This window comes from Coregonus lavaretus (assembly GCF_964263955.1).
Source record: "Coregonus lavaretus genome assembly, chromosome: 24".
Classification (NCBI taxonomy): domain Eukaryota; kingdom Metazoa; phylum Chordata; class Actinopteri; order Salmoniformes; family Salmonidae; genus Coregonus; species Coregonus lavaretus.
Window position 1 is genome coordinate 27454933 of NC_140011.1, and position 13054 is coordinate 27467986.

A 13054-nucleotide genomic window follows, 5' to 3' on the forward strand; every position below is an offset into this window, starting at 1 on the left:
ACCCAAGTTAAACAATTTAAAGGCAATGCTACCAAATACTAATTGAGTGTATGTAAACTTCTGACCCACTGGGAATGTGATGAAAGAAATAAAAGCTGATATAAATAATTATCTCTACTATTATTCTGACAATTCACAATCTTAAAATAAATTGGTGATCCTAACTGACCTAAAACAGGGAAGTTTTACTAGGATTAAATGTCAGGAATTGTGAAAAACTGAGTTTAAATGTATTTGGTTAAGGTGTATGTAAACTTCCGACTTCAACTGTATATACAAAAGTATGTGGACACCCCTTGGTGGCAAAAATAACTATTGCAACTAATCAGAGAAAAACAACTCCAATGTAAATTCTGATGATACAACTTGGATGAATAAATCTACCCCAACATACTGTTTCTTTCACCATTGGGCTTTGATAAAAATGTGAATATTAATTGGTAGGAGTTCATAATGTCCACATAAGATCATTTCTGGATAAATACAAACAATGCCTTTCACTGGTGGACAGAGGGGTATAATACCAAGCAGGATCAATGAGTTAGCCAGCTAACATGCCTAAATATACGTTTTATTCTTTTGACAGATAAGCTTGAAATGGGCGTGGTCTAATTGACTCAAAAACCAAAAACACATATCTACGTTTAGATTTCTTATTGAACCAGAAAATCTGGTTGTCTATCAAAGTTAGCTGGCTAACTCATTGATCCTGCTTTGTGGTATACCCCTCTGGCCAGTATTAAAAACAGAACACAGGGTAGACTTAATTGCATTAATTTAATTTGTCAATGAAGAAAACATTGTTACAATCAGAAATGCATCTGTGATACTGATATTTGTGACATGACAAGACCAATCTGTATAGCCATGAATGATGCATCAGGGAGCCTGTGCTCAGTGAGAGCTACCTCAGACGGAGGGCAGGCTGGGCAAGATGTTAGACCACCAGTTCACAAAGCGCACCCTCATCTTCTCATGGACGTAGTTCCTGTTCATGTCAGCATTGATCTCCAGGTATTTTTGCCCAGAGGTGGTGTATGCAGGCCAGGTCACAGGCACATTAGACTCCCCCTTGTTGGGGTCTCTGTGGCGGGAAAGGGGTTGATGGTAAGAAAAACATAATGGTCAGAACATTAGATTTATTATAGTTTTCGTGAGGATAACATCACTAATACAGTAATCACACCCAATGGGGGAAATACAGTGGGGGAAAAAAGTATTTAGTCAGCCACCAATTGTGCATGTTCTCCCACTTAAAAAAATGAGAGAGGCCTGTAATTTTCATCATAGGTACACGTCAACTATGACAGACAAAATTAGAAAAAAAAATCCAGAAAATCACATTGTAGGATTTGTAATGAATTTATTTGCAAATTATGGTGGAAAATAACTATTTGGTCAATAACAAAAGTTTCTCAATACTTTGTTATATACCATTTGTTGGCAATGACACAGGTCAAACGTTTTCTGTAAGTCTTCACAAGGTTTTCACACACTGTTGCTGGTATTTTGGCCCATTCCTCCATGCAGATCTCCTCTAGAGCAGTGATGTTTTGGGGCTATCGCTGGGCAACACAGACTTTCAACTCCCTCCAAAGATTTTCTATGGGGTTGAGATCTGGAGACTGGCTAGGCCACTCCAGGACCTTGAAATGCTTCTTACGAAGCCACTCCTTCGTTGCCCGGGCGGTGTGTTTGGGATCATTGTCATGCTGAAAGACCCAGCCACGTTTCATCTTCAATGCCCTTGCTGATGGAAGGAGGTTTTCACTCAATTTTTATTTTTTTATTTTTTTAAATTCAATAAAATAAACTGCAGTTCCAATTGCGTCCACTGGATGGCGCAATAGCAATTGTGTTAAGCAAGCAAACTGTTTATATCGGGGCAGGTCAAGCACGTGCAGCCAATGAGCTACTTTGTTTTGCCCGCGATATTTATTACGGCTTCTACTTTTAACATTATGTGCTTTGGCACCCTCATTGCCCCAATATGTCTCTGTCAAAAAAGAGAAAAGTGGACACAGAGTGCAGAGTGTTCCAAGAAAAATGGTCATCCTATTTAATCACGGAATTGAATGGGAAAGCTGTATGTTTGGTGTGTTCAGAGCATGTTGCAGTGCTGAAAGAATATAACCTTCGTCGCCACTATGTGAGTCTTCATGCCGACAAATATGACAACTTTCAAGGACAGCGGAGATGAGAGAAGGTGAATGAACTGTTGGCGGGTCTGAAGAAACAGCAGTCTGTGTTTACTCACAGCCGAGACATCAGTGACGCTGCAGTGAAAGCTAGCTACCTCATAGCTAATGAAATCGCAGTGGCTTCAAAACAATTTAGTGAGGGTGAATTTGTAAAAACATGCATGATGAAGGCAGCGGAGATTGTGTGCCCTGAAAAGCGGCAGGCTTTTGCAAATATCAGCCTGACAAGAAACACAGTTGCAGACAGGATTTCCGATCTTTCAGTGGATTTGGACAGCCAGTTGAAGCAAAAAGTAAAGTCATTTATTGCGTTTTCGGTTGCAATTGATGAAAGCACGGACATTACAGATGTTGCACAACTGGCCATTTTTTCATCCGCGGAGTTGATGACACATTGACCGTCACCGAGGAGTTCGTGGAGTTGGTGCCGATGACAGATACAACGACAGCAGCTGATATTTTTACTGCACTCGTCGGCGCGCTGGACAGGGTCGGAGTGGACTGGTCCCGCGCTGTCAGCCTGGCTACAGATGGTGCGCCCTCAATGATCGGGAAAAAAGCAGGCGTTGTGACAAAGTTCAGAGAGAAAGTGCAATCTGCAAATGGAGGACGTGATTTTTTGACTTTTCACTGTATTTTGCACCAGGAGGCTTTGTGTTGCAAGTCATTAAAGATGGATAACGTCATGAAGGTGGTCATCCAAACTGTTAATTTCATCCGATCCAGAAGCCTGAATCACCGTCAGTTTGACAGCCTTCTCAGAGAGAAAGACCACATCTATGGCCTGCCATACCACACTGAGGTAAGATGGTTAAGCCGAGGTGCTGTGCTGAGGCATTTCTTTGATTTACGAGAAGAAATTGAACAGTTCATGGAAGAAAAGGGCAAACCAGTGTTAGAATTTCATTCCGCAGAATGGATGCCGGACCTTGCATTTATGGTGGATGTTCCAGAGCACCTGAATAACTTGAACAAACAGCTGCAAGGGCGCAACAAAGTTGTCACGCGGTATTATGACAGCATACGTTCTTTCAAGTTGAAGCTGTCATTGTGGGAGACGCAACTTGCCGGTGGTGATGCAGCTCACTTCCCCTGTCTGAAAAATGTGTGTGCGACCCAACATGTGGCAGACATGAAGCGGTTCAAAGATAAAATAACGGGACTGTTACGGGAGTTTGAGCAACGCTTTCAGATTTATGTATATGTTTTTATGTTGATGTGCTATTGTTTTTAATTGTTTTTATTTTATTTGTATATTTAACCTATTCTTGACTCTGTGGTTCTTGCACTTGTTTGGGGAACAGGATTTCATTATTTTTATCTACATTTCTGCCTGAGAAATGACACCCTGATATAGTTCTGTGATCTGTGATATACTTCTGTGAATCACTGAGGCATTGTGTGTTTGTGTGTTCTTTGTCCTCAGAACTTTCAAATAACTTGAGGTGTTTTATGATTAATAGTGATGTTGTGCTTTTGGACACTGTCCTCAGGCTCCAGCTTTATGTTTATATGTTTTTATGTTGATGTGCTATTGATTTTATTTTATTTGTATATTTAACCTATTCTTGACTCTGTGGTTCTTGCACTTGTTTTGGGAACAGGATTTCATTATTTTTATCTACATTTCTGCCTGAGAAATGACACCCTGATATAGTTCTGTGATCTGTGAAACAGTTCTGTTAATCACTGAGGCATTGTGTGTTTGTGTGTTCTTTTTCTTTAGAATTTTCAAATAAACTTGACGTGTTTTATGATTAATAGTGATGTTGTGCTTGTACTATTTTGGACACACTGTCCTCAGGCTCCAGCTTTATGTTGTATGTTGATCGTATTAAAACAAAGAAAACAATCTGAAGTTGTTGTTTTTAAGTTATATATACCATGATTTTTTCCGGTCCGGCCCACTTGGGAATAGATTTTCCTCCATGTGGCCCCTGAGCTAAAACGAGTTTGACACCCCTGCTTTACACAGATCAGTCGTCCTGGTCCCTTTGCAGAAAAACAGCCCCAAAGCATGATGTTTCCACCCCCATGCTTCACAGTAGGTATGGTGTTCTTTGGATGCAACTCAGCATTCTTTGTCCTCCAAACACGACGAGTTGAGTTTTTACCAAAAAGTTCTATTTTGGTTTCATCTGACCATATGACATTCTCCCAATCCTCTTCTGGATCATCCAAATGCACTCTAGCAAACTTCAGACGGGCCTGGACATGTACTGGCTTAAGCAGGGGGACACGTCTGGCACTGCAGGATTTGAGTCCCTGGCGGCGTAATGTGTTACTGATGGTAGGCTTTGTTACTTTGGTCCCAGCTCTCTGCAGGTCATTCACTAGGTCCCCCCGTGTGGTACTGGGATTTTTGCTCATCGTTCTTGTGATCATTTTGACCCCACGGGGTGAGATCTTGCGTGGAGCCCCAGATCGAGGGAGATTATCAGTGGTCTTGTATGTCTTCCATTTCCTAATAATTGCTTCCACAGTTGATTTCTTCAAACCAAGCTGCTTACCTATTGCAGATTCAGTCTTCCCAGCCTGGTGCAGGTCTACAATTTTGTTTCTGGTGTCCTTTGACAGCTCTTTGGTCTTGGCCATAGTGGAGTTCGGAGTGTGACTGTTTGAGGTTGTGGACAGGTGTCTTTTATACTGATAAGTTCAAACAGGTGCCATTAATACAGGTAACGAGTGGAGGACAGAGGAGCCTCTTAAAGAAGAAGTTACAGGTCTGTGAGAGCCAGAAATCTTGCTTGTTTGTAGGTGACCAAATACTTATTTTCCACCATAATTTGCAAATAAATTCATTAAAAATCCTACAATGTGATTTTCTGGATTTTTTTTCCCTCAATTTGTCTGTCATAGTTGACGTGTACCTATGATGAAAATTACAGGCCTCTCTCATCTTTTTAAGTGGGAGAACATGCACAATTGGTGGCTGACTAAATACTTTTTTCCTCCACTGTATATATACAGTGGGGAAAAAAAGTATTTAGTCAGCCACCATATGTGCAAGTTCTCCCACTTAAAAAGATGAGAGAGGCCTGTAATTTTCATCATAGGTACACGTCAACTATGACAGACAAAATTAGAAAAAAAAATCCAGAAAATCACATTGTAGGATTTTTAATGAATTTATTGGCATATGATGGTGGAAAATAAGTATTTGGTCAATAACAAAAGTTTCTCAATACTTTGTTATATACCCTTTGTTGGCAATGACACAGGTCAAACGTTTTCTGTAAGTCTTCACAAGGTTTTCACACACTGTTGCTGGTATTTTGGCCCATTCCTCCATGCAGATCTCCTCTAGAGCAGTGATGTTTTGGGGCTGTCGCTGGGCAACACAGACTTTCAACTCCCTCCAAATATTTTCTATGGGGTTGAGATCTGGAGACTGGCTAGGCCACTCCAGGACCTTGAAATGCTTCTTACGAAGCCACTCCTTCGTTGCCCGGGCGGTGTGTTTGGGATCATTGTCATGCTGAAAGACCCAGCCACGTTTCATCTTCAATGCCCTTGCTGATGGAAGGAGGGTTTCACTCAAAATCTCACGATACATGGCCCCATTCATTCTTTCCTTTACACGGATCAGTCGTCCTGGTCCCTTTGCAGAAAAACAGCCCCAAAGCATGATGTTTCCAACCCCATGCTTCACAGTAGGTATGGTGTTCTTTGGATGCAACTCAGCATTCTTTGTCCTCCAAACATGACGAGTTGAGTTTTTACCAAAAAGTTATATTTTGGTTTCATCTGACCATATGACATTCTCCCAATCCTCTTCTGGATCATCCAAATGCACTTCAGACGGGCCTGGACATGTACTAGCTTAAGCAGGGGGACACGTCTCGCACTGCAGGATTTGAGTCCCTGGCGGCGTAGTGTGTTACTGATGGTTGGCTTTGTTACTTTGGTCCCAGCTCTCAGCAGGTCATTCACTAGGTCCCCCCGTGTGGTTCTGGGATTTTTGCTCACCGTTCTTGTGATCATTTTGACCCCACGGGGTGAGATCTTGCATGGAGCCCCAGATCGAGGGAGATTATCAGTGGTCTTGTATGTCTTCCATTTCCTAATAATTGCTCCCACAGTTGATTTCTTCAAACCAAGCTGCTTACCTGTTGCAGATTCAGTCTTCCCAGCCTGGTGCAGGTCTACAATTTTGTTTTTGGTGTCCTTTGACAGCTCTTTGGTCTTGGCCATTGTGAAGTTTGGAGTGTGACTGTTTGAGGTTGTGGACAGGTGTCTTTTATACTGATAACAAGTTCAAACAGGTGCCATTAATACAGGTAACGAGTCGAGGACAGAGGAGCCTCTTAAAGAAGAAGTTACAGGTCTGTGAGAGCCAGAAATCTTGCTTGTTTGTAGGTGACCAAATACTTATTTTCCACCATAATTTGCAAATAAATTCATTAAAAATCCTACAATAGGATTTTCTGGATTTTTTTTTCTCAATTTGTCTGTCATAGTTGACGCGTACCTATGATGAAAATTACAGGCCTCTCTCATCTTTTTAAGTGGGAGAACTTGCACAATTGGTGGCTGACTAAATACTTTTTTGCCCCACTGTATGATTGCATTGCAGCTCTTTTTTACCCAGTCCTGGCGAAGTTGGTCCAGTAGGCAATAATGTATCTGGAGACGTCGCGGTGGCTGGGCCAGTATGCCAGGGGTGTGGTGAAGGGCTTGCCGAACACATACTGCAGGTCATCAGCATGGTCAGCCTCCATCCAGCTGGGATAAGGTTGGACTATCCCGGCCATGCGGCTGGGTACCGAAAACAGGTAGGAGTAGGTGTGTGCAGATCTGGGGTAGGGCAAGGAGGGGAGGAATGATTAGATATCAGATATGTAATGCTAGGATGGGAAACAAACTGGGTGAAAAGGGCTGTGCTACAGTAACAATGAGGTAGACTTACTGGGCATTAGAGGCGTGCAGGTAGAGCGCAACCTGGGTAGGAACTAGGAAGATGTAGTCAGTTTCGATCATAACAACGGTCTTCTTCATTGTGTTCTGGCTAGGCTTGTCTCCCCAGTCGGCCGTGTACTCTGCGAAAGCGTTGTTGGTAGCGGCCTCTCCCTTCTTAATCAAAGAACCCAGGAGCAGTTTCACGTCTGACCTGCAGTGAGAAAGTGGAAGAGAGATGCACTATATATACAAAAGTATGTGGACACCCCTTCTATTTCAGCCACACCCGTTGCTGACAGGTGTATAAAATTGAGCACACTGCCATGCAAACATTGGCAGTAGAATGGCCTTACTGAAGAGCTCAGTGACTTTCATTGTGGTACCGTCATAGGATGCCACCTTTCCAACTAGTCAGTTCGGAAAATTTCTGCCCTGCTAGAGCTGCCCCGTTCAACTGTAAGTGCTGTTATTGTGAAGTGGAAACGTCTAGGAGCAACAACGGCTCAGTCGGGAGCTTCATGAAATGGGTATCCATGGCCAAGCAGCCGCACACAAGCCTAAGATCACCATACGCAATGCCAAGCGTCGGCTGGAGCAGTGTAAAGCTCGCCGCCATTGGACTCTGGAGCAGTGGAAATCCGTTCTCTGGAGTGAAGAATTACGCTTCACCATCTGGCAGTCCGAAGGACGAATCTGGGTTTGGTGGATGCCAGGAGAACGCTACCTGCCCCAATGCGTAAAGACAACTGTAAAGTTTGGTGGAGGAGGAATAATGGTCTGGGGCTGTTTTTCATGGTTCGGGCTAGGCCCCTTAGTTCCAGTGAAGGGAAATCTTAACGTTACTGCAGATAATGAAATTCTAGATTATTCTGTGCTTCCAACTTTGTGGCAACAGTTTGCGGAAGGCCCTTTCCTGTTTCAGCATGACAATACCCCTGTGCACAAAGCGAGTTCCATACAGAAATGGTTTGTCGGGATTGCGGTGGAAGAACTTGACTGGCCTTGACTGGAGGCTGTTATAGCAGCAAAGGGGCGACCAACTCCATATTAATGCTCATGATTTTGGAATGAGATGTTCGACAAGTAGGTGTCCACATACTTTTGGTCATGTAGTGTACCTCTATATTGTTTTATGTCCTGCGGATTCGTGAAGAAAATTGATATGTTAAACGTGAAAGTGAGCCTGTCAGGTAGCCTTCATTCATGCACAGCAACCAGCCTAGCTGATGCGATGCTGTGCAATATTCCTTATTTTTTACCACTTTTTTTCTCTGGCCTATATTGATTTAGTCATCCTTATTTTGGCCATCCTACAAGGTAAAAATGTCAATGACTTTTGAACAGATTATGGTAGAAACATGAGGTTTGGATTATTGGTTTTCTTAGAGGGGTATCTACAAAATTAACATATAATTTTACCCATTGGTCAAAATATGCGTTTGTGATTGGACACCCTAGAGATTAGGCTCAACATATAACAACCCCTTCTGAAGCTCACTGTGTTAGGGACCTGGCTGAAGACAGAACCCTCTTGGTTCTGTAAAATCTGCTGTCCCATTTAAGCTACACCATGCACATGGCCAACACTGAACAGAGTGCCCTCTTCCTCCCAGCTAACCAATCAGCCCATAGCCACTCACACAGGGACGTTTGCAATTGGGTTGTTGATTTCGGGGACGTCCTGGCTAGCGAAGAGGTGGGCATCCATGCTGTTGACCCCGGCGAGGTAGTCGATGTCAGCGGCATTGTGGAACAGGTTACCTGGGTGATCAGGCAGGAAGTCCCCGTCGATCACAGGGGAGAGGACCAGGTTGTCTACCATGGGGGCTGGAGAAGGCAGGCAGAGACAGACATACCTTTTGATGCTATCGGCAGGACATGGCCATCACCAAATTACTGTGTAAAATGGTGGGCTGAGGAGATATGTGAGTGTCAGGCTAATGCTCATCTATACAGTTATCATTACAGGCATCAATGCATGCAAATCACATCCTCCTTAGCGTCTTGCTCACAGTGTGCCACATCCCTGTATATTAATCTCAGTGAATACTCACTGGAGGGAGAACCACTCAGGGACGTGGTACCAGCCAGGGTGAGAACCTTAGCGTCAATAAGCTTCAGGCAGGCCATCATCTGATCATCCTTGGGGCAGCCCACCTTCTCAGCTACCTAAAGAGACAGAAAGGGGGATGCGACATCCCTTTAACAGCCAATATCCCTCTCTGTCAGTCCATATTCCACCTCATTGTTACAGACGTACACATACCTTCTCTGCAAAGGCACGGGGGTTCCTGTTGATAGCCCAGGGGCAGAGAGCAACACCACTCTGGGAGATTGCCCTGCGGATCAGCCCTTTGTTATGGGGAGAAAGTGTCTGTGTGGTGGTAAAGTACATTCAAACTCAAATTAGTACATTGCATTTACTACATTATCATTTGCTAACCAGTTAATACTGTGGACAGAGCATCCAAGCAGAATGGCATATCTGTACCTATCTTTGCTGACAATCAAAACAGGAGAACCCTGCTTAATGCTTACACATATCTAACTATCTAAAAAGTTAAACATGAAAAAGGTCTGAAGTACAAGTGTTTTACATCAACCTTTTTATTAGACACAGAGTTCTCAGAGGTCTCAGGAACTTGTGACAAACAGCTGACTATGTACAGGACATCATGGTCCCAAATAAAGAAGCAGAAATCTCACTGTTCTCATTATTAAATGTATCACCACCCTACCAACTAAGTTCATAGACACAACAGTTAACATAAACTAGACACTGTGACAATAAACTTATGCTTTATGACAGGAAGACACTGAATAATCATGACATTTTAATGAAGAGTATATAACATTGAGACTGAAGAAACATAATTCTACTATACTTTTTTTGTATTTTGACAAGCCTACCTTTTCCCTGAAAGCTCTGTATTAAAACTGTTACTCTCCTTTTTTAATCCCACACCTGGAGGCTGGAGCTAACAGCGCCGGCAGACTCCCCGAAGACGGTGAGGTTGTTGGGGTCTCCTCCGAAGGCGCGGATGTTCCTGTTTACCCAAGCAATGGCAGCATGCTGGTCCCACAAACCATAGTTACCTGACATGGACGACAGCTCTGTGAGCCAGCAGCAGTACTCTACCTACTAATCTTCCGTGGGCAGATTCTGCGTGTCAGGGCCGGCTCCAGGCATAAGCGACATAAGCAGTCGCTTATGGAACTCAGTCTGGGGTCTCAACTTACTGTTGAGAGTTAGAATAGTAGAATACACAAGGTGCAATTGCAAAATGTGGTTGTGCATCAGCAGTTTTTCTCTTGTTATGTCAGTCACTTACAGCCACTCAATTAGCCATGTCAGCTAAGAATGTTTTTGATTGGTAAGTTAGTCTAGCCAGCTATCTAAACTTGTAGTAATCATTACCGAATACCGATTGGGCTTGCAGGCCATGTGCCGAGGGGACTTGATCTCCAGGGTGCCCTCATTGATTTTGTTTGTCACTCTCACTCAGATATCATTAACATGGCGTAAGTTTTGGCTAAATGTGTAGAATTGCAGGAAATGTGCATTAAAACTGCAAAAATGTCTCTCCACACCATTGCTAAATGGGTAGAGTTTCCATTTGCGAGGGCGAAGACTTCGTATTTGATGGAACTCTCAATTTCTAACACATACAGTATAAACACAAAGTTAATGTAATCACGACGCTGACCGAATTACTCAAGATTTTACTTCCGGGTTAAGAGAGATTATCTACCTACTAACATCTGGCTCCAACAAAATGGCTAATGTTTCTGAAAGAGCCAGTTGATTACTAAAAGTTACATAAACACAGTATTCTTAAACAGTATTATCATATAGTGGATTTAGTCACTGATGTGACACCGATTGTGCCATGGCCACCCTCCCACCCACCCACCCACCTAGCCAGCCAGCCGGCCAGGCAAAGCCTTGATTGACACCTACCAGGTCCGCTGGCATCTCCAGAGCTGAGGAAGCCCAGGGTGCCCACACGGTAACCCAGGGTCACCACAATTACGTTGCCTCTGTTAGCGATCTCCTCCCCGTCATACAGATAGTTATCCAGAAAGTTAGCGCCCATAGAGCCTCCAACCTGGAAACCACCTCCATAGATCCACACCATTACTGGCAGATCAGTCGAGACTAGAAATAAATGGAGAGATATTTCAATAAATTTGTAGAATTACACGATATAGTCATATTATTATTAGTATTACTACACATCAGCAGTTCATACTGTATGGGGCTGATGCCTTATTAGCTGATGTCCTGCTCTAGTGACAGGTAAAGACACAGGCACAGGTGTAGGATCTTAATTTGAGCCAGTTTGCTACAGTAGGAAAATAATTCTGCAGCAACAGAAAATGTGAATTATTATGTGGATTATAGTCAATGGACATTTTCGTGTGGGTTTATACAATTTTCGTAAGGGAAAATCAAGTCTGAAATTTCAAAGTGGAAATTACAAACTTCAGAAGCTTTTTTAATCCTCAAATGCACTACAAGTTTTAGTTCTACTGCAACTGGGTGATCAAATTAAGATCCTACATCTGTACATAATACATACCGCTGCTGCCCTGAGGGACCCATATGTTCAGGTAGAGGCAGTCCTCTTGGCCACGGGTGTCAGACTGGAGCAGGTTCAGCTGCATACACCTCGGTTTGAACTTAGTGGCCTTGAGAACACCTGGAAGGAGACACAGGGAGAAGCAGTCAGTCAACTGAGATGAGTGTTAGTAAAAGTAAGGTCTGATATGGTCCAATACATGGCTGTTCAATATTTATTTTACAATCTGCTTCAGTATTACTACATTGTTATGTACAATTAACATGATATTCCTTGTTGATTGGATAGACATCTAAGGCATTTCGTTTTCTGGTACCCACCATCCCATCCAGGGTGACGCTTGGGCTTCTCAAACTTGCCGGGCTTGTCAGCGAAGGGGATTCCTTTAAAGACGTCCATGGTGCGGAAGAGTCCATCAGAATTGATGTTCTTCCCCTGCACCATGCCTCCCTCAGTGTACACCACTCCAAGCTACACATCCACACCCAAAGGGCAGATATCAACTCATTAAACATGAAGTAATATGTGCATGTGTAAAGTGTGAAACTGTTTTTGTAAAAGGCACAAATCTATTCAGTGTTGCTGTTTTATGGATGTAGTGTAGTGTCATTGTTTTTCGTTGTTTATTAGTACGAACTGTTGCAAAAAAGGTGTTCAGCTGTTGAATTCACACTGCTTGTCAACCTATTGCTGATTAACATGTAGCGCAGGATACGTTCTTAAGCCTTTGTGTTTTACTGTTGTATACTTTTTCAGTATAAACAATTTTATACTTAGTAGCCTTTATTTTGTCAAACTACATTTCTATTGTATCTTTTTCACCTCAACGAGGTGATCAATACCACAGATAGTAATACAAAACATTATAGCTACATTAAAACAGCTACATTAACAAATATCATATTTGGAAATTTGTTTTACTAAAAAAAGCTAATTATTTCTTTAATTACAGTAAAGTTTAAATTATTATTATTGGACTTACAGTGGCAGCAGAGGCGGACCCCAGGAACAGGGCAGAAGAAACCAAAATCCCCAGCATCTTAATAATGCTCATCCAGAGACACCGTTAGCACACCTTTTATACAGGAGGAGACCCCTCCCTCCCATAGTATACCATCACGGAGCCTGTTCTGTTCCAGACAGAGTTTCTCAATGTCCATAAAGGTGCCCACAGATTAAGTTTTTACTGCTCCTAGCAGAACTCGGCGAGGCGAAAGTGAATGTCTGTGCTCGCTAGTGCTGAGCGATTAGCGCTTTTCGAGTTTGGTTTTGGTTTGATTATGAAAAAATTATCACGGTTTTCGATTTCAATTATATATATTTTTTAATTAAATGTGCTATACATTATGTGAGTTCAATGCTGTAACCCAG

At 42.7% G+C, this 13054-nt stretch overlaps 1 protein-coding gene across 1 annotated transcript; it reads right to left on the minus strand.

The window, feature by feature from the left end:
* Positions 1-758: 758 nt before the first annotated feature.
* On the minus strand, positions 759-12722 carry LOC311100096 (bile salt-activated lipase-like; the record flags this gene model as incomplete). The annotated part of the gene is made up of 11 exons (XM_084140841.1): positions 759-1084; positions 6789-6998; positions 7111-7311; positions 8741-8927; positions 9155-9269; positions 9367-9474; positions 10066-10196; positions 11062-11259; positions 11684-11803; positions 12004-12154; positions 12666-12722. 11 exons carry the CDS (start codon positions 12720-12722, stop codon positions 910-912), a joined length of 1653 nt encoding a protein of 550 aa, XP_083996967.1. The 3' UTR covers positions 759-909.
* Between the last annotated feature and the right edge of the window lie 332 nt (positions 12723-13054).